The sequence below is a fragment of the Patiria miniata genome, unplaced genomic scaffold (assembly GCF_015706575.1).
Source record: "Patiria miniata isolate m_02_andy unplaced genomic scaffold, ASM1570657v1 HiC_scaffold_9, whole genome shotgun sequence".
In the NCBI taxonomy this organism is placed as follows: Eukaryota; Metazoa; Echinodermata; class Asteroidea; order Valvatida; family Asterinidae; genus Patiria; species Patiria miniata.
Genome location: NW_024037076.1, coordinates 22,400,495 through 22,421,765, shown reverse-complemented (window position 1 = coordinate 22,421,765; position 21,271 = coordinate 22,400,495). Strand labels below are relative to the sequence as shown.

The 21,271-nt window shown below is 38.2% G+C and overlaps 1 protein-coding gene across 1 annotated transcript in view; it reads right to left on the bottom strand.

The window, feature by feature from the left end:
- The window catches only part of LOC119720968 (serine/threonine-protein kinase Nek8-like), a 189,496-nt gene that overhangs the window by 87,335 nt on the left and 80,890 nt on the right, over window positions 1-21,271 (bottom strand). Inside the window, exons 15-17 of the mRNA XM_038190833.1 lie at window positions 19,809-19,931; window positions 11,906-12,089; window positions 8,612-8,830 (exon numbers count right to left, since the gene is read on the bottom strand). Of these exons, the coding sequence (XP_038046761.1) occupies window positions 8,612-8,830; window positions 11,906-12,089; window positions 19,809-19,931 (526 nt within the window). The remainder of the gene's footprint in view (window positions 1-8,611; window positions 8,831-11,905; window positions 12,090-19,808; window positions 19,932-21,271) is intronic.

Below are 21,271 nucleotides of genomic sequence, written 5' to 3'. Positions count from 1 at the left end.
CCCACTGGAGATCACAGTCCACGATGACCCGCCTGACGACCGATGCGGTGTGTTGATCTAGCTAGTTGAAGTGGCATATTGTGTCTAGCTGTCAAAGCCCTTTCGGTAGCTTGTATCATTTCCACGAGATGGACTGGATTGTGACGTCAACAATGGAAAAACAGTGTATGCTGCGTAAGGCTGTTTGATTTCAGTGTAGTTATCACTTAGAATTCTAAGATGGCGTGGGCATTGTGTTTCCCGGAATGAACACAGATGCATCAGCAAGAACAAATTTGAAGTATACAAATGTTCGATGAAAGTTGACTTTTCTCACCTCCGTTTAACAGGAGTTTGAAGTCAGACCAGTCCCAAACTGTCCTAGTGCTGTCTATGTGATATGTTGTGTAAGCACTCCAAACTAGGTGGTTCTCTGTTTAGGAGATCTCCATATTTTTGCAATATTTACAGAGCCCGAAATTTGCCCTGTTCACTGTCTGACACGCTAGATTATTATTATTATTATTATTATTACTATTATTCCTACAAATATACTATTAGGGAGACACATTAGCGTAGAAAATTTGGTAGTAGGGAGACACAGGCTTAATAGGGAGACACCTAGGTGTCTCCCTATTGGCGCAGCCCCCCTTTAGAGACAAAATTTTGCTGTCGCAATTGGGTTATATTTGTTGTTCGTGGTCTAATTAGTAAAAATACCAAAATTCGTGGGAAAAGGACCAGGGAATATGGGAAAGTCTCCCTATTACCCCATTACCGGTAATTATTATTATTCTTATTATGATACGTGTAATGGTATCATTATTAAAGGAAACAGTTATCGTAATTCGTTATCGTTATTGACATTTCCATGTCTCCTAATGTCACAGCCCCCATTTAGCGGCAAAATTGTGATATCGCAATTAGATTATATTTGTTTCTCGTGGTCAAATTAGTAAACATACCGAAATTTGTGGAAAAAGGACAAGGGAATATTGGGTTAGGGTACATTTAAGTTTGAACAATTTTGTGCACAAGTCTATGGTGATGTCTCCCAAATGTCCAATCCGGGGTAATAATTAATAATATTATTATTATTATGGGTAATTAAATACGACTAAATGTACCATTAAGGAGACACGGTATTGTAATTTCTTCGATCATTAGGGAGACATTTTTATGTCTCCCTAATGTCACAGCCTCCCTTTAGAGGCACAATTTTGTTATGTCACAATTAGGTTATATTTGTTGCTCGTGGTCTAATTAGTAAACATACCGAAATTCGTGGAAAAAGGACAAGGGAATATTGGGTTAGGGCACATTTAAGTTTGAACAACTTTGTGCACAAGTCTATGGGGATGTCTCCCAAATGTCCAATCCAAGGTAATTATTATTATTATTATTATTATCAAACGCTCGCAACCAGAAGGCCGAATTGCGGTTTAATGTACAACTACATTTATGTTTGTGGACAAACACAGGGCTGTTTCGGTAACCTTTTTGTGACATATGTGACAAAGTTTCAAGTAAAAGTTCCATCCAGGAAGGACGTGTAGTTATGTATGTATTTAATGGTGACATATAAATATGTGATTACATTCTCATAGGTCTTTGAATTATGACGTCCCATGTCATGTGATGATGTCATGATGACGTCACATCAAAAAAGAAAATAAATTGTTATTGTATTTTTATGTCATGTAAGGCTGATAGGAAACATGTGGGGTAGAGGGATCAGGACCAATACAGTTCTATAGATAGTGTCCTTCAAAATATGCACATTTAATATGACGTCACATGTGACGTCATCGTGACGTCACTTCAATTTTCATCTATAACACATCCCGGTCTAGGTGCGTACCAAGTTTTAACCCGATCTGACCAGTAGTTATGGAGATATAGGCCTTCAAAATATGCTCTTTCAACATGACGTCACATGTCACGTGATGATGTCTTCGTGACATCACTTAAATTTTCATCTATAACTCATCCCGGATTAGGTACATACCACGTTTCAACCCAATCAGACCCGTAGTTCTGTAGATATAGGCCTTCAAAATATGCTCTTTCAATATGACGTCACGTCACGTGATGATGTCATCGTGACGTCACTTCAATTTTATCTATAACACATCCCGGTCTAGGTATGTACCAAGTTTCAACCCAATCGGACCTAAAGTTATTGAGATATAGGCCTTCAAGATATGCACCTATATTGTGACGTCACGGGTCTCGTGATGACGTCATTGTGACATGAATGTTCGGCACACATCTTCAGATGCTGGTCTAACAGTATAAAGTCAATCGGATTGATTTGAGTGCCCAAAGTGCCTCCCATGATGAAAACGTGTACAAATGCTAAGGAATTGGCTAAAAAAAGAAAGAAAAAAAAAGAAGAAAAAAAAACTTTAACGAAAACAAAGGCTGTTTCGGCCGGTTGCAAAAACAGTCAATAAAATGATTTTAAAAAGTTCAATAACAGTTTAAATCAGCAGTTATTACATTTAAATATATACTACATTATTAGATATAAAATCACACTGATGTAAATACCCACCCCGTACTATTCTGTAGCAAAGCCCTAATCCTTAATAAAAAAAAAGCTACCAGATAAAATTATAAGAAAATAAGGTTTCATCAACTAAAAAATCCATATACGTACACAATGGGATACATTGGAAAAACCCCAGACACTGTCAAAAGTAAAGAAACGGGTAAGTATTTGCTAGGTTTCCCTCAAGTTTGGAAAAGTGAAATTGTAGCACCTTAGGAATTGGTGCTACAATTTCACTTTTCCAAACTTGAGGGGACAACTCCTTCCCTAAGAGAAGAGTTAAAGATATCTGCAACTGGCAAACTCGATTCACATGCAAATTCCTTAATGATCTTATCAGGAATATTGTCCGGTCCAGCTGATTTACTGATTTTTTTTTTGCAGTTCTTGATACATTTCCCATTCAAAGACCCAAGGTGGCTGGTTGGCTGGGAGAAATGCAGGCAAATCACCTGGGCTGATAGGGAGTCTACTTTGAGCAGTCAGCATCAGCAATGTCATCACTAGATGATAAACTTGGAACGTTTATTGTAGCCTGTGGTTAGGGGTGGTTTGCTAACAATTGAATGCCACAGTGCCATTTTGCAGGCTCTGATGACTTGCGGTGCTGAAGTCTGTCTGAATAAAAAAATCTTTTTGCTTGCCCTATTTGTTTTTGCACTAGATTCTTGTAGAATCTCCATCGAAGTGATTTTCTCTCTCTAGAAAATACTTGTTGGCATTTGACTATAAATGACTTGATGGCTGGGCTGATCCATGGTATGTCCTAACTGTGTGATTCGATTGTCTTTGTAGGGAAGTACTTGTCCAAGGCTACATTGAGAGTCAGGTAGAAAGCAATGGCTTTGGAGTCGGTGTCTGGTGAATGGATCACCTTATCCCAGTCATGTGAAGTAATCCACTGGCCAAAATTGTTGAAGAGCATGGTTGGGCAAAGGTCTAGTCTCACGCTTTTGGATACAGTTGGACTGAGCAGCTTTTACCAAGGGAGCCCAGATTTCACAGTTATGGTCACTCCGACCTATTGGTGAATGAATCACTGGAGACTGATATTGCTGCTTGCGGTTGGTTATGATAAGATCCAGGGTAGCATTACCTCTGGTTGGTCGATCTACTATTTGCTTGAAACTGTGTGCTCTACAGAGAGGCTGGATGTCAGTTCTGTTAAAATCACCTAGAATCACAAATTCAGCATCGGGGTACCTCAATTTCAGGATGTCAACTGAGTGAATGAAATGGTCAAGTAATGTGTCTTGATGTGGAGAGCCTGGAGGGATATATACAGCTCAAACGACTTTACGAGATACTGAGCGAGGGAGTCTCTCGAATCCACACCCACAAACACTCAAGTTCATCTGGGATGTCGATGTTGGAAATGATGCGTGATGCGAGTTCATTCTTGACGTATACTGCGACGCTGCCACCTCGCTTGCATTTCGATGGTGTGTGTAAATTTCAAACCCATCAATAGATAGTTGGTCATTGGAGATGTTAGGGGTTTGCCATGTTTCAGTCACAACTGCTAATTCAGCTTGACGGTGTTGCAAGAGTATCCCAAGTTCGTCCACCCGTGAACCACAGACCATGGGTTTGTCATGAAGATACAAGGAAGATACTGATACGTCTTGTCCTTTTTGGCAGGCTTTATGGTGCTTGGTTTGGTGCTCTTGGGTATAGATGTCAAGTACCGATCGGTGTACCTATCGCTGTAGTCCAGTGGCAAATGGGTTGCAGACTTTTCATCGCAGATACTAATGAAAGGACGAAAAGGTCTGCGGAAGTTTCTTCCTGCACTACGCCCTCTATAGTGACGGTTTATGCCTACTTTTTTTATAACAGCAAGCACTTCACGAGGGGGACTATTGTTACAATTAGCTTTAATGGCCAAGAGTTCAGCTCGTTGATACTTGAATTGGGTTGAATGTCTGGAAACCGGTATCTTTTGTCAGTGTTTGCAGTGGTGTGGATGTCACTAGTGTAACTACCGGTACTGGGCATGGCCATGGTTTTAGAAGAGGGAGGGGGAAGCCTCGCACGATGGCCAGAGTCATCGTTCCAATGAGGACCAGGGTTTAAGGAAACATCCATATACACTGTTATATCTTGGAGAGGATCCTGTACAGGAACTAGTAAACTAGTTTGTCCGTGTTTTGACCACTTGGATAGGGGTACTTTGGTGGGGTGAAATCCTTTTGGTGCTAACTTACTAAGACGTGGAGAAAAAATGTACAAATGACTGCCACAGTAACATCATCAAAGGCATCAAAAGCACCTCAACATTAATTTAGTTTTGTTCAGCACGCTGAGCACCCAGGCAAGACACACACATAAGCCCTTACTGTCCTTGCTACATTGCATGTACTTTTCATGCCCAATCTCAAGGAACATCAGGAGAGCGTTTTCACATGTAGATAAAAGCAGGATGGTTTAAACATGGATTTTCCTTCACGAACGGCTTGGCGGTGGTAAATGCATGCGTCTCGTGTGCATCGTGAACTGGTTTCCGCTGCCACGCGCACTGCAGAGAAAACTGCCAAAGTGATGTTCGAGGAAAGTCTAGTCTAAAGTGATAATCGAAGGATCTGCTGATTTAGGCGCATGCAGGAGGAGAAGAAAAGGATTTCTGCTTATTGATTCGCAGAACTTGATCTGTGTTTTCTGTGAACGTATTTTCCGTTTACATGTATTTTATTTGGAGGTCTGAGTACTGCTCGTAGTGATTTATGTCGTGGATTTTTTTGGCGAATTTTCCGCCACCGTTGCATTTTGCAAGCAGGTGTGCAGCTCATGGTTTCACACAGTAGTTATGGCATAAATGGCAGACCGTGCAGCGCATCAGCAAATAAACTGCCTGGACCTCAGTAATAAATCCCCACTTCTCAAGTAAACTTCAATCTGTTTTCATCATTTTCATTTTCTGATCAATTTTTTTGTGGTAGGCCCTAATCCGGTAACTAATAGGGAGAAAATTCCAACCGACATTAACCGTTCAGGCAATGCACATGACCCGATACCACATTCGGTCTGCAAATCGCGAGCAAGTATTGCGTTGAGCACACAGCACGGATAAAATCTACTTTGTACACACAGTGTACGAATTCCGTTTAATGGATGAAAATCAGTCTACAACCATGCCACAACATGAGGTTGTTTTGGAGCTTATTTTCCTGGATTATTTTGTCCATCTTGGTGTATGGAAGTTTTTAACCCACCGTTCCCGTAGATAAAGGTAAAACAAGGTAAAACGAGAGTAAACAAATTTTTCTTTTTGGTTTCTTAGACCCTGGATGTCAGTTGTAATGCAATGAAGACATCCTCCAACCTGGGTGGGGGGGGGGGGGGGAGGCAAACCAGTATGGTCGAAGAACAAAGGGGATAAGGGAACAAAGGAGTGTGGTAGGAAAGAAACAGAAGAGGTTAGAAGGAAGGAATGATGCAGGGGGAACAAAGGAGAGTAGAAATGAATAGGGTGTTAGTGTGAATGGGGAAGGGGGGGGGCAACAGGTGGTGGAGGAAAAGGGTAAAATTTAGTGGGAGGGCAACAAAGGAGGAGTAAAACCCTGGAGGGTTAGACTGGATCTGAAACAAATGACACTTGGAGAACAAATTGAAAGATTAATCGTTGCCTTATTGGCTGTTAAGACCATGTCGTTCAACAGTCCGAACCGCATCATCCACACTTTCTCCGTGCTTAGACGAACTGAGTCCTTGGGTCAGCCAACCGACTCTACACCCTCTAAAATCATATCAGAAATTAAATGGTAATGGAGGTTGAAATGGTGACCGTCAGGGGTGTCCAGTCTCTTGGTTTTGACAGTTGATTGATGACCATACAAACGCTTTTTCCTTGGTGTCCGGTGGTCCAACTTTGTCACCAACACAACCATCATGGGGACCACCGGTCTCGAGGATATCCGTGCTACCATCTTACGGAGCCGCCATCCTCTCTTCGGTCACATCCGACGCTATCGGATGACACGCCAGCCTATACCGCCCTTAAGCTTAGCGTCGAGGTACTAGGGGGACTCCACCTTGACATTGCCTGGAAGAGACCCAGGGGCAGACCCCGCAGCACCTGGGTGCGACAGCTAGAAGTTGACCACAAGACATGTGCACAACAGCTGTGGCAGTCTGCATCTGATCGCTTGGTCTGGGTGGCTCAACGTCCCCCATGATGGATTTGGAGAATGATGATTATGATGGTATGCCGTACAAAATGTCCACTGTATTTTCATTATGTCTGCACCATCAAAATTCATAGTTCAGTCAAATTGTGCATACGTGCCACAAAGTGATTTTATGCCAATCTGTTGAATTATTGTCTGAATGAAACTAGTTAGTCTGTGGCTACAGCTTGTTGAACCCGTCTTGCAGTGGGATGGAACATGGAGTCACCGTTGATACTTGTTACTAAAACCGTATTACAGTGAAATCTCGATAAATCAAACTCTGATAACCCCCAAAAACCTGTTAAGTCAAACAAAGAATCAATTCCCTTCAGTAGTATTACAATGATATACAACCCTGGGGGGCGGCCCATCAACTTTTTCCGCAATACCCTTGAACAAATTTTTTATTTCCCAACCCGAGCTGTCCTGACTTGTTAGCCTCGAGTCTAGTGCATCTTTTGATACCAAAAACATAAAATTTGGACCACGGGTTGCCGCGCAGCAAAACCTTTCCGCCGCTACGCGTAGTGAAAACTGAATTTCCCCATATACGTAGTGTACACGAAGCAGAATTACCATTCGTGCATATGAATAATTAACTAGCCAAAACTCCAAAACCCTTTGACCTATAGTCATGGAATTTCTTGGGTACGTTAATGTTAAGTTGTTCTTTGCATGCACTGAGTTTCATAATTTTTAATCACTGGATGGCCGAGATCTTAGGCTGTGCCCCAAATTCGTTTTCTGTCATTCGTTTGAATGTTGTTGTCATTTCATTTCGTTTCTGGTGACTTAAAACGTTAGAAAATGTGCCCAATCTTTGGAATTATTGAAAGAATTGTGCACATTAATAAAAAATAAAATTTCAACATATATTTCCTAATATGTATAAATAACAGTAGTTACCTGTAAGTTTTGAATCTCCTTTTCTGTGTTTCACAATTAACATTAGAATCAGGAATAGACCTTTCACAATATGCTTTTTACCTAAGACATGGAAATTAAGCATCAAGATCAAACACCTTTGTAATATTGCTCTTTGATAGACAGACCTAACTTCTGTGGTTTTATTCATCAAATAGCAACATTACGAAAGTGTTTGATCTTAATGCTTAATTTCCATGTTATAAGTAAAGAGCATATTGTGAAAGGGCTACTACTGATTCTAATGATAATTGTGAAACACAGAAAAAAATTCAAACCTTACAGCTAATACCTTAATTTATACATAGGCCTATAAGGAAATTATATATATTGAAATTAACATTTTATTCATGCGCACAATTCTTCAAATAAGTTAAAAAAATTTGGCACATTTTCTAATCATATGGTTTTAAGTCACCAGAAATGAAATGTAATGACAACAACATCAAAACCTATGTCAAAAAAACGAATTTGCTTTTTCAATTCAATGCCGATTGCTACATGAGATGAATTTCACAAATTTAGGACGAATCGGTGTGCTAAAAATTTGAATTATTCTGAACCTTAAATGAAATCTAGTGCTGGCTTTTTGAAATTCAAATTGAGAATTGAGCCTCGCCATGTTTAAGTATCGATATAGGGAATTTGTGTGATACAATTGTTAAAATAACCGGGAAAACCTATATTATTTGTATACTTGTGATACAACTGGCATATGGTAAAGGTGTGAAAGGGTGGTTTATATAATCCCCATCAGACAGAGAAAATAAAAATGGAAGCAATAGCAAAAAAGAAATTCTCCTTTTGTGTATCTTTGCACAGGTAAAGTCAAGTTAATTATTGAGCAATGAAGCCTGGTGGTACCACTCTTTATGCTCAAGGATTCTTTCTTATTCTAATACTAACTTAAAAAACATCCTTAAATAGCTTATTATGCAACAGAATGCCAAGAGAAATAAATCACCTTTAATGCTACTTGACTTACCAATACATTTTCGTCTGACATCTCTCTAACTTGCATAGGTGCCTCACGAGGTTTTGTATGACCCAAGCCAAGTTGCCCATGGGTGTTTCTACCAAATGTGAAAAGCACTCCAGGTTCTACAAGAACAGCACTATGGTGAGGACCCAATATCATGTCTACAACTCTGAAGGAAGCAAGTGGTTTGATTTTGGTAGGAACTTTTCTGCCCTCTACTTCTGTCTGTGCATAAATAGAATAAAAGAATACTTTGTTGTATAAATCAATAATACAAAATTCATTAAAAATACATCCAGAAATTCAGAAAACTTTTACAATTACTCTTGATGGAAGTCAAAAAATAATCCTTCGCCTTTGGTTCAAGCAATTATCAGCATCCATTCCCCAAGCTTGTGTAACAGTCTCACCTATCCGGTGTGTTAACTTGTCCGGGTTGATTCAGCGGATAATTGAGCATGTTACAGTCACATACCAAATGAGAGGGTCAATCTTCTTCAAAGGTGAGTCTCTCTGCTATGTCTGCCGACACCACATTGAAGCAAATTTATCAATTTCTACCTTTTACCTTCATGCAGATGCCTCCATTTGATCGTACACAAAAAAAAATAGGTAAAAAATAAAATTAAAAAAAACCAATTCCCTACCTACCCAACCTATTTCCAAACGTCATGTAATGGGAAGCATAACTATTTTTTTTTAGCCTGATCGTACAATACGAGAGCTGCTGGTAGCTTGTAATGTTTGTATGTTTCTTCCAATATTAAAAGTGCATCAGTACAACCGCAAAGAACTCGGCACACAACTTGGCGTTGGTGAAAATGTTGCGCAGCGTATTGAAGCAAAATTTCCCTTTCTGTATAGTTGGCACACTAGATAAGTAAGGCCGCAACACCAGTCTTAAACAGACTTGCTTAAAACCAGCCAAGCACATATGTATTTCCTTATAAAAGACGATTAATGCAAAAATCAAGAAAGGAAATGATTCATCCAATTGGCTCAAAACACCACAGTACCCTGGAATGTTTATATAAATGACGGGATCTTTTGAGTTATAGCAATTTTTTTAAAGTTTTTTTTTAAGTTGAATCACAAAATACTCTTCGAGGCAAAACTTTTTTTTTTTAATTGTGATTTTATGGCATTAATTATATATACATAGGGGAGTCAAAAAGATAGTAACTGCATTAGAACAATTTTTAAAATAAAATATGTGGCTCGCTCTGTTTCAACAAAATAACATAGTAATTGTGAAAATTTCACTTGATTTGCATAGTCTCTTCCCAAGTTATGACTATTTTAATAAAGACTAGAGCTATGTCTCTTCAAACAGAACACAGGGCTTTTTCGCATTTTATAAATGTTTATGCTACATGTATGTTTGTCCTTTGCAGTCATTTTTTAGAGTGTTTAATACAGTTAAAAGTTGTTCATAATGCTTAGAATAATTCCAAAAGTAAAGATTTATCACATGACATCATATGCCCTGCGATGACGTCATCTTGAAAACCCTTCACAATGCACATGTTGTCATTGTGGTCTTGGTTTGAACCAAGTTTACAGTCAATCCAATGAAAGGAAGTGTGCAATTTTGGAAGCAGAATAAAATTATAAATATAAAAAAAAATCATAACAAATCAAACGATGATGTCATTGTGACGTCACTTCAGACTTTGCATACTAGTACCATTATCTACCTACCCACAAGTTTCATGACGATCGGACATTCTCTTATATGCGTATATACAATTTATATTTTTTTCTGCATAGCACGTTTCCGCGGGTTTTCTCCTAAACGGTATATGATATGAACTTGTAACTTTTAACATATATTGACCCTCATTCCGAGTGGTGCATGTTACACTGACGTCATTATGACGTCATCGGGTGTCAAATTACAAGCGATTTTTTGAAAAAATGACGATCTCCTTTCATCTATAACTCTTCAACAAAATGATCAATTAAGCTCCAACCTTGTAATCAGATAGACCATAAATTGATAAACATTTTTTGTCGTGTACGTAATCTCGCTTGACCTTTACATTAGCCTGAAATTGAAACAAAGCACAATTTCTTCCAAACTGTTTACGGTATGATCATAAAACCTAGTGTGAACATGTACCATGTTACGAAGATGTTATAACTGATGTTACGTTATCATGACGCCATCAGGTATCAAATTACAAGCGATTTGATTGCACGATTTGACAAAATACTTTGACCTATATCTCTTGAACTAAATAGAGTATCGTGTTCGTTTTTTCGTGAGGTTGTAGACGGTGCCTTGAGCAACATTTCTTATTCCCGGGCACAAAACTGCTTGACCTTTACTTCCGGTGTTACCGGAAGTACAATAGAAACTGAATCTAACTCTTAAACGGAAGCATTTTACTACAGACAAATACATTATGGAGGAATGCCAATCACAAAAAAAACATTATTTTGACGTCATCCACGAAAGGGCGCCCTCCAGCGGCACATAGAAAACAGTTTAATTTGTTTTAATGTTAAAGCCCTCAATCAAATTTGTATGATATATTGCCCTTATATATCCCGTGAGCAACCACAAATGAATTTGTACGGTTTCATAATCATGACGTCATCAGACTGGAAGTTACTGTAGGGAGAATTCAACAATGACCATTTTATTTTTTAATTTAAATCCATCATTTGATCCCTATCACATGAGTTTGTTTTTTGCCCCCCCCCCCCCCCAAAATGACATCTGCTACACTTAATATTGACCTTTTGCTTCCAAATACTGTGACGTCATCAAACTGGAAGTTAGCTGTTTTTATTACATACACTTAATTTCCATATTTCCATGCATTATTTTTACTAAATGATAAACAAGTGTCCTCCCTTCCCTGTTTTGACTGATGACGCCATCAAACCGGAAATAACTTGTACGTGTACCCAACTGCTTACTGAAATTTATCATACCTTAACAGATGCATTCTTTTTGTACAAAATAATTGGTACTGGAAATGTTGAAGTTCTTGGTCCTTTTTTTTTCTGACATAAACATATTCATAACGTAACTGGACAATGTCTAATGAAATGGTTGTCTACCCGACCACTCTGCGTTTGTAACAACAAACGCGAACCTCTAGTTGGTTTTGTACATGTTTTCTTATCAAGGTCGTCCTCGATTTGGTTACTGTCCTCAATTCATTGATGATGTTGCATGTGTGTGTCCTCGATTTACACCATAACAAATGCATCTTCAGTCACGGACATCCTGTTGTCCTAGGAGTTTATATTCTAACTTTTTGGAAGAACTCCTAGGGAGAATCTCACCTTTGTGAAGATGTTCTTCATTGCCATAAGAAAACCTTGTCTATTGTTGAGTGCCAGCTTATTGTCCTCATTACTGCCGCATGCCAACAAACAGCCCATGTCTGTCAGAAACATAGTGCCATCAATGCCGCATTTTACGTCACGTACATAAATCTGTCCCATATTCAGTTCTTTTGGTTCACAACTGCAGCAAAAAGGGCAGGGGAGAATACATACAATTTATTATAGCACTAGAATTAAAAAAATAAATAAACAAGTCAGGTGTGTTTACAAACACAAATGCCCCGCAACCGTGACTGTTCCCATGACATAACACCACTCTTTTAACATCAACTTACATGTACCTTGGTCACATGGAACATTCATTGACAGCATTAGTGTCTTCTGTAGGTTTTATATGAATTAATCCCTAATCCCTATAATCTCAGAATAAAAAAAAGATTTCTATTGTTTTAGCCACTGTGAACTTGACCCTTGACCTTTTGGCCCCAAATTCAATAGGCTTCTTAGGATTGCCAAGAACAATCCACAAACCAAATTTGAAGTTCATATGTTAAGTATTTCTCAAGTTATCGCGCTGACAAGATTTCTATTGTTTTAGCCACTGTGAACTTGACACTTGACCTTTTGACCCCAAATGCAATAGGCTTCTTAGGATTGCCAAGAACAATCCACAAACCAAATTTGAAGTTCACATGTAAAGTATTTCTCAAGTTATTGCGCTGACAAGATTTCTATTGTTTTAGCCACTGTGAACTTGACCTTTGGCCTTTTGGCCCCAAATGCAAAAGGCTTCTTAGGATTGCCAAAAACAATCCACAAACCAAATTTGAAGTTCACATGTAAAGTATTTCTCAAGTTATCGCGCTGACAAGATTTCTATTGTTTTAGCCACTGTGAACTTGACCTTTGGCCTTTTGGCCCCAAATGCGAAAGGCTTCTTAGGATTGTCAAAAACAATCCACAAACCAAATTTGAAGTTCACATGTAAAGTATTTCTCAAGTTATCGCGCTGACAAGATTTCTATTGTTTTAGCCACTGTGAACTTGACCTTTGGCCTTTTGGCCCCAAATGCGAAAGGCTTCTTAGGATTACCAAGAACAATCCACAAACCAAATTTGAAGTTCATATGTTAAGTATTTCTCAAGTTATCGCGCTGACAAGATTTGTCCGGACACACACACCCACCCACCCACACACACACCCACACACCCACCCACCCACCCACCCACGGAAGGACAAGGCGGAAACAGTATGCCCCTTCGGCTTCGCCGCGGGGCATAAAAATAATAGTGTATCCATCTCTGTGCACATGTACATGGTTTTTAATTATAGGTTTTCCCATCCAATTTTGCACCTAGTGCATGCAAGAGTATAAATAGTTTATTCAATTTTGCTATAGGGCAATCAAAAATTCAAAGTAGTCATTCAAAATCGCCATAGGGCAGTCGAAAAAGAAAAACAGTCATTCAGAATCACCATACGGCAGCCAAAAATTCATAATGGGCATTCAGATTCGCCATAGAGCAATCAAAAGTGTAAAAACAGCATTCAGATTCGCCATAGTGCATTCAAGTTAGCACAGAAGGACACGTGACTAAAGATAGAGCATTCAATTTCGCTATAGGGTATTCATGTTCATAACTAGTGCATTCAATTTAGCACTGTATTTACATGACTTGTATACAGTAATACATATTCAAATATTCTTTGCGCGTTTTTGCCAACCTGCAATATGTGTGCCACCAATGACCATTCATAAAACTTCACTGGACAATTTACATTATTTTTTACAGATGCCTGGGCTTCGATAGTTGTATTTGTTTTGTCTCCTAGAGGTGAAATGTAAATTATAGAAGCATTGGCCTGCTTATTGAGCAAGTTATTTTGTTCCTCACCAGCGCCTTGGCGCAAATTGTATATATATTTCTTTCATCTCCTTTGGTAATGCATTCTTTGCATTTCACCTTTTGCTTTCCACATATAATTATCAGCAGCTTGAGAATTTACATTGGCAGACATTACGCAATTAACATCAATGGCTGAAAAAATGACTGAGTTTTGAGCTTTGAACTTTAACATGTAAATTTCCTACCAAAGATCAGTAAATATAACCATCTGCAGTTGCGATATCATATTAGGTATATACATTAAGTTATAATTATGTTTTAAAAAGATTATAAAAGGTTCAACAAAGAATTATTATAAGGGAAGAAAACCGTAATCAATGTCTTAAGTTGTGATGAAAGATTGTTTTAAATGATTAAAGTCATATGAAAACAGATACAAGATAAAAAACACAAGAAGTACATATATATATGCTATATGAAAGAAGAAAATCATGATATTGTATAAATGCTATGATTTATGTCTCTAGTCAATGCATATAATTAAAGAGATGGTGCAAATGGCCACAAGAAAATATACATTAAGAAGGAAAATTTACAAAGATTAAACCAAAAACATATGAATTAACAGAGGGAAATGTAAGGACATCTTCCCTCTGTTTATTCATATGCCTTTGAGCCATCCGATAAATATGATTTGTATTCGGCGACTTAATATAGACAAAGCAAGCTCATAAAGTGGAAGAAGACATAAACATGAGAAAGCTATAAAAAAAAACAAATAGAAAAAATATTACATGTGCTGAATTGGATGCACAAATTGTATAATTGGATGCCCTATGGTGAAATAGAATGCTCCAACTTAGCTCGAGGGGGTTTCAAGGGCGAACTTGGTTGCACTATGTACGAATTTGTATGCCGATTGGCGAATTTGGTTGCCCTAACGCGATTATGAATGCCAATTGGCCATTTTGGCTGCACTGTAGCGAATTTGAATGCCGATTGGCCATTTCGGCTGCCCCATAGCGAATTTGAATGCCGATTGGTGATTTTGGCTGCCCTATCCGTGAAATTGAATGACCTATTTATACTTTCTCATGCACTATGTGCGAAATTGAATGACCTATCTTTACTTTTGCATGCACTAAGTGCGAAATTGGACGGGAAAACCTATATTAGGCAGAAACAAAACAGAGCAATAGGCAGTCAAACTAGAGCTACATGTATGTCTGTTTGATGAACAGATCATATGGCTTTTTCACATATCATGTTTTTCAAGTTGATGCTTTGTTAGACTTGGTGCCAAGTCGGTAATTGTGTTGCGTATACAGTACCGTAGTCTGATTCCCAGACCAAATGATGCTGACTATTGATGTTCAATTACCGACTTGGCGAATACGTTTTCAATATTGTACACCACATATGGGAGTATTTTGAATCGCTAGCAAATTCTATGCGAGCACTCTGATTGGTTCAGATTCCAGAGCTTATTTTAGGCCGCCACAGAAGATCGTTCTCATTACTTCGAGGGTTGGTACTGTGTTTTAACATTACAACAAGAAAAGTAGTGTTGAAAAACACAAATGCCCCGCAACCATGCCTATTTCCATGACATAACACCACTCTATTAATTACATCAACTCACATGGTTCACATGGAAAGTTCATTGACATCATTATTGTTTTCTTTAGGTTATATACCGTATGTAATGTATTGATGCCTTCAGTCTTATATTTTCAGTCTTAAGCAAGACATTTCTCAAAGGCAAATCCTATGAGCATAATGCTTTGAGCATGGGGCCTACATGGAAATAAGAATTTTTAAATAATCAAAAGAAAATATGGTTATTTGAATAAGCAGAATTATCAGCATGACATCATTTCTTTTGTATTTTAATAATGAGAACAGTTGGCCTATGGGGTCCGAAAGTGACTCAAAAACTCCTATAGAACAACCTACTGAGCTGCATATACATGTACATGTACTAAGGTGCAAGTCTCATGTTTTAGTAATACTGTACATGTACATGTGTTTGTTGAGAACACTTTTTTTCTGTTGTTTCAATTAAAAATATGACTGTCCAAGAAAAAAGGGGGGAAGAAGCCACATTGATTAAAAAAACAAAAACATGTATAAACAGTGTACACAGGTCCCCTAATACTCTAGTGAGTGATTTCATTTGCTCATGTACATGTGAACTGGTTTGGGGAAAAGAAAAAAAAACAACACCCTATTATTTTAATCCTAATTACCTTGGCCTTTGTCTTATGGGGTCCAAACTCATTCATTGTCTGCAAGATATACTAGCAAGCTACCTTCATTGTATCAAGGTTCAAGACATACATGGACATTCAATCCAGATATCGCTGTGGAACCAAACACGTACACCCATACACACACACACACATACTGAAATTTGTATTCTTGTGGAGACATTTCTTTGTTCTTGTGTAGTAAAGTTTTCGAGTTTGAAAGTGAAGTTTGAAAATGCTCTTATTTTAACCAGAATTAATTTTCTTGGCTGAAATTCGGACTTAATGTCCCTTTTCTAAAACTCTTCCATTTGCGATGGATCAACCCACCTTGGACATTCCTAGTTTTTGAGTAAAATCCATATATCTATTTCGTGAAAATCTTGTGGAGACGTATTCATCTATAGAAATTGCCCTGTGGAGACGTATACAATCTTTCGTTCCCTATTGTGTGCACGTCTCCAGAGGGCACGGTGTATCAGATCACACGCACGCACACACCCCCACACACACGTTTGTTTATGTCCACATATGCTATGTGGACATTCCTTTGTTTTCGTGTAGTTAAGAAAACTTGGTACAAAAAATAACTTTACTTACACTGTGAAAACTCTTTCAACCCAAATTTTTTTTCTATGATTCCCTATAGTGTTTCACTTCATTCTGCCACGGATAAACCTAACCCAAAAATGCCTCTAAACCTGTTTTCCAGAGAGGGCAAAACGTTATGGACATGGCTTAGTCCACATAACGTCAACACAACCTGCATTATGTGGACATCTTTTGTTCACAAGTCCACATAGTTAATGTAAGACAAACTCACACGGACAGACTAGGCGGAAACAGTATGCCCTTTCGGCTTCGCCGGCGGGGCATAAAAAAAAACAGGCAAAATTCTTTTTTTGTTTGTAATGGGTATGTTAGGTCATACATAAGTTGCACAATAATGTGACAAGTGTGTGACGTCATGATAACATCATCTAAAATGCATTTTTTTTTAATCACATACAAGGCTAAGTCCGATCGTCTTGAAACTTCGTAGGTAGGTAGATAGTATTTCTAGTAAACAAAATCTGAAGTGACGTCATGATGTCATCACCTGATTTTGTATTAATTTAAGAACTTGTTACATTTTCTTCTACTACCGTTAGCAAAATATGCCATAAAATGCAATCCGATTGGCCTCAAACTAGAACAAACAAAGACCCCAAGGTTAACTTGGCTCTTGACAAGTGATGTCATTATGACGTCATCAATAGTCATGTGTCATCATCTTAAAGGTATATTTTTAAGGATTTTAGATCTGAAGAACTGTAAGTCTGATTTGGTTGGAATTTATGGCGTGGGGTCTGGGGCCCACAGAGCATCTAGAATCCAGAATTTTGGATTCTAGATGCTCTGTGGTGCAATCTGAGGTGATTCCTGGCCACCCTCTTTGGAAATTTTGTAGCAGAAGTTTTTTTTTAATTATAAGAAGAATTTTTGTTGAATTTTTTTTCTTAAATGTATTTTTGCTCTTATAAAGTTTCTTCTGTACTCAAAGTTGAGAACCACATACTTTCATCAATATATTAATTTACTCTTTTTTTTTAGAGGGATTGTACCAGTATTTAGGCCCTATGACATAACTTTTTGTAAATTATTGCAAGGATGCTGTCTGATGTTATCTATTAGTTCCCTCAATGTTTTGTCAAAAGTTGAGCGTTTAGTTTATCAAAGTGCAAATTGTGAGAACAGAACACTTGAACATGTATTTAACTTTACATTGAATTCAAGTTTGAACCACTTTCTTGCTCTTTGTTGGAACTAAAACGGAGAATTAGGCCGGGGGGCCTACATTATGTACATTGCACCTCCACAGCTACACACCAGTTCCAGTTTTAGCCATGTCATGAGTCATGACTACGGAAAATGAAATCAGGTTTTTCCTGTTTTCTGTGTGCAATTTGCATTTTTTTTTTGTCTTTAGTGATATTTTTTGAGAAATTTTCTTGATTTTAATACAGTCCAGTTTCAATTTCAAGAATGGGTAGTTCAGATTATAAATAATACATTGGCATCGCCGCGGCAAGACAAATGATGTGTACACAAGTCTCTGAAAGAAGAAGTCATCGGCGATTGTAATTTCCAAATGCTACAAAACAATTTACCAGGAGGAATCTCATCTTTGTTACGTAACACATTCCATAAATAAATTTCCATGTATTATGATGTTGAGAAATAAACATCGAAAATTGCTACCCATCCTGGCCATCTGTGCCAGGCCAGCGCCTGCAGAACGGGCTTGCGAACGGATCCCATGCAAAATACGATCAAATTTTCCCGCATGCATTGTCGAAGCCTGGAGCATTTAACTCTGCTTTGTGGCAATCATTGCTCATTGATTGTTTTCCTAATAACAAACAGGTCTCGTTTTGCTACCAAACTTATCAAATTGTTATATTCAGCAACGACCTAGTAACGTCAAAAACGAAATTTTTCAGTAACAAATTTCTTTAAAAAATCAGCCGAGTCGCCATTTTATGGACGGATCATCCATTGATATCCGTCCGTAAAAGGAGGAATCTCATCTTTGTTACGTAACACATAAATTTACATGTATTATGATGTTGAGAAATAAACATTGAAAATTCATTGATATTGATAGGGCTGATTCAAATTTTTTTTTGGTTTTACATCATTTCCTCAAATAAATTCTTTAAAAAAAATATATGATGATGTTGAAGAACCTATTTTTAAACAAGGAAATGTTTCGGACTTCATAAAAAGTATTATTTGTAAGTTTGAAACAGTGGAAATGCTATTGCTGGTGAATTGTTCTGAAGAAAGAACACCCTTTTACCACAAATGGTGTGGTCCACACAGCTCTTTGTGGTTAACGTACAGTTCAGGGTGCATTTTGTACATGATGTACAATGTACATGTACATGTAGGTCGCACTGGAACTGCACAGTCCAAAACAGCACGTGCTTTTCAGCATCGCGACTTTCAAAATCACATCTTCAGCCCAGAGCGATCATAACACATATCCCACTACCACTGATCTACGTGTGTAAATAATCAGTCTCCATCAATCTACTCCAACCACGTTCTCAATGGGACACAAACTTCATATGATCAGAGTAAATTTGGACATGCAAAACTTGATATGAATAATTAATTAGTACATTCTACCCCTCCCTCACCCCCATTTTCTCATTGGATTCACATGTATCATGTGGGTTGACTTTTGAGGACCCCAAAAAATGGATTTCCGGCACAAACCAAATCTGGAGAACTAACCTGACTGCATATGGACAAAACAAAACATAAACTCACAAAAAAATTAATACGGAAAAGCCCTATGCTCTCTGTTCATCAAACAGACATAGTTCTAGTTTTAACATTCATTTTGGTAGCATATGTTACACCCTAATGAAGTAACAGCATTACAAAATTTCAATCCAACAGGGAGTCTGGAGACTTTCAAATGAAAATGTATTCAATTTTTGGCATTTTTCTTCATATGTACTGTAAGTTACTCATCAACTCTTACTGCCAAATAGGCAGAAAATTTACCATGGTAGTTTTCTTTTATTGAATTTAGTCAGTTAAATTCAAGAGATCTTCTGTGATAGATTTGAAATGGTAAGAAATTATACAGAATAAAACCATGAAGCTGAAGGTAGACCCCCTTTTAACATAATGTGATTTACCTGGGAACCGCCCATACTAAAACAACAATCAGAACATTCCCAATAGAAGACTGCCAACAGAACTATTGAACAGTTGTTCCTAACAGACAACATTTGAATGGTACTCACTGGTCTTCTTCATCACCAAGTCCAAGTCTTCCATCTTTACCAACACCCCATGCAAAGACTTCACCATCAGCTCCAACTGCAACCACATGACAAGGTCCACTGGATATTGCCGACACGTCAACACTACAAAAAAATATTTAAGGCAAATCAGTCTAAAACAAATTTTAATTTTTTTAATTTTATTTCTTTCTGGTAATGAAACCAAGGATTCCTCAAAAGTGCCCTGGGGACTGTAGCTCGAAAGCCTGAAGAAACCTGTAGAGGCAATGAGAAGAAATTACAGTTTTAGAGGTGGGAGGAAAAGCCCAGAGGAATATTCTGAGGAACACCCACGTAATCAGGTAGGGACTGAAAACCCAATCCACATATTGGCCCAGGCGGGATTCGAACCAGGGTCACAGCGGTGGAAGGCGAGGAAAGTACCGCTTCGCCAACCTGACTCCTGATAATGAGTAGTATTGAATAGTTCATGATAACATCTCAAGTACAACAAACAGAACTTGCTATTTTCCTGTGTATGGCCAACACCTCACTATTACAAAGTAATGCACAACACCCAGCTCACAGCAACCACAGGTCTGTATGCGCATGCATGTGTTGGTTGCATGTACTGCCCAAGCACCAAAGAGTTGAGTACAAACGTGTAGCTCGATGGGTGCAGGTAAAATTTGACTAATTTTATATTAAAACTAGAGGTCAAGGCGCTTGTTGAGATACAAACGCAGAGTGATCGGGCCGACAACTATTTTATTAGACACAGCCCAGTTAAGTTATGAATAATTTTATGTCAGAACAAAGGATCACGAAAATTTAACCTTTCCAGTACAACCAATGATTTTGTTTAAAACAAAAATGTATCAAATTTCAGTACATATTTTATATTGACGTACAAGTTATTTCTGATTTGATGATGTCATCAGTCCAAAAAGGGAAAGTGAATAATGATTTAGTTTGGTTTCGGTTTTGCATTTGCATTTTCGGGTCGGGTCAGGTCAGTTTAGCCATCTTTTTGAAAAAAAAAAAACCTGAAACAGTTGAGATATTCAGGTGATGCAATATTATTGACAGTCACTGTGACCGCAGCCCATTGTGTGGTGTAGCCAACGTGTGCAAGTTCCCCCGGTATTAATTTCTCCAGTTGGATCGGGACTGACAGTGAAACAGATAGATTGTAACAGTTTTCATGATACCGCGTGGCGACCATGCGTTTGTTCAATAAGCGGAGTTACTCTCGATCAACCCATCGAGTATGAGAGAGAGAGAGACGATGGTTTTGCGAAAGAATTCATGCCACATGGGTAAGGCAGGCACAAAAAAGTGATCACTTTGTCCGTGCCAGATTTCGTTGTTGTTTTTTTTCAGGTCGGTTAGTGTTCAGTCAGTTCGGGTCGGTGTTACCATATTTTTTGTTGGGTCGAGTCGGGTCGGTTTGAGGGAATAAGATCGGTTTTGGCTCAGATTCA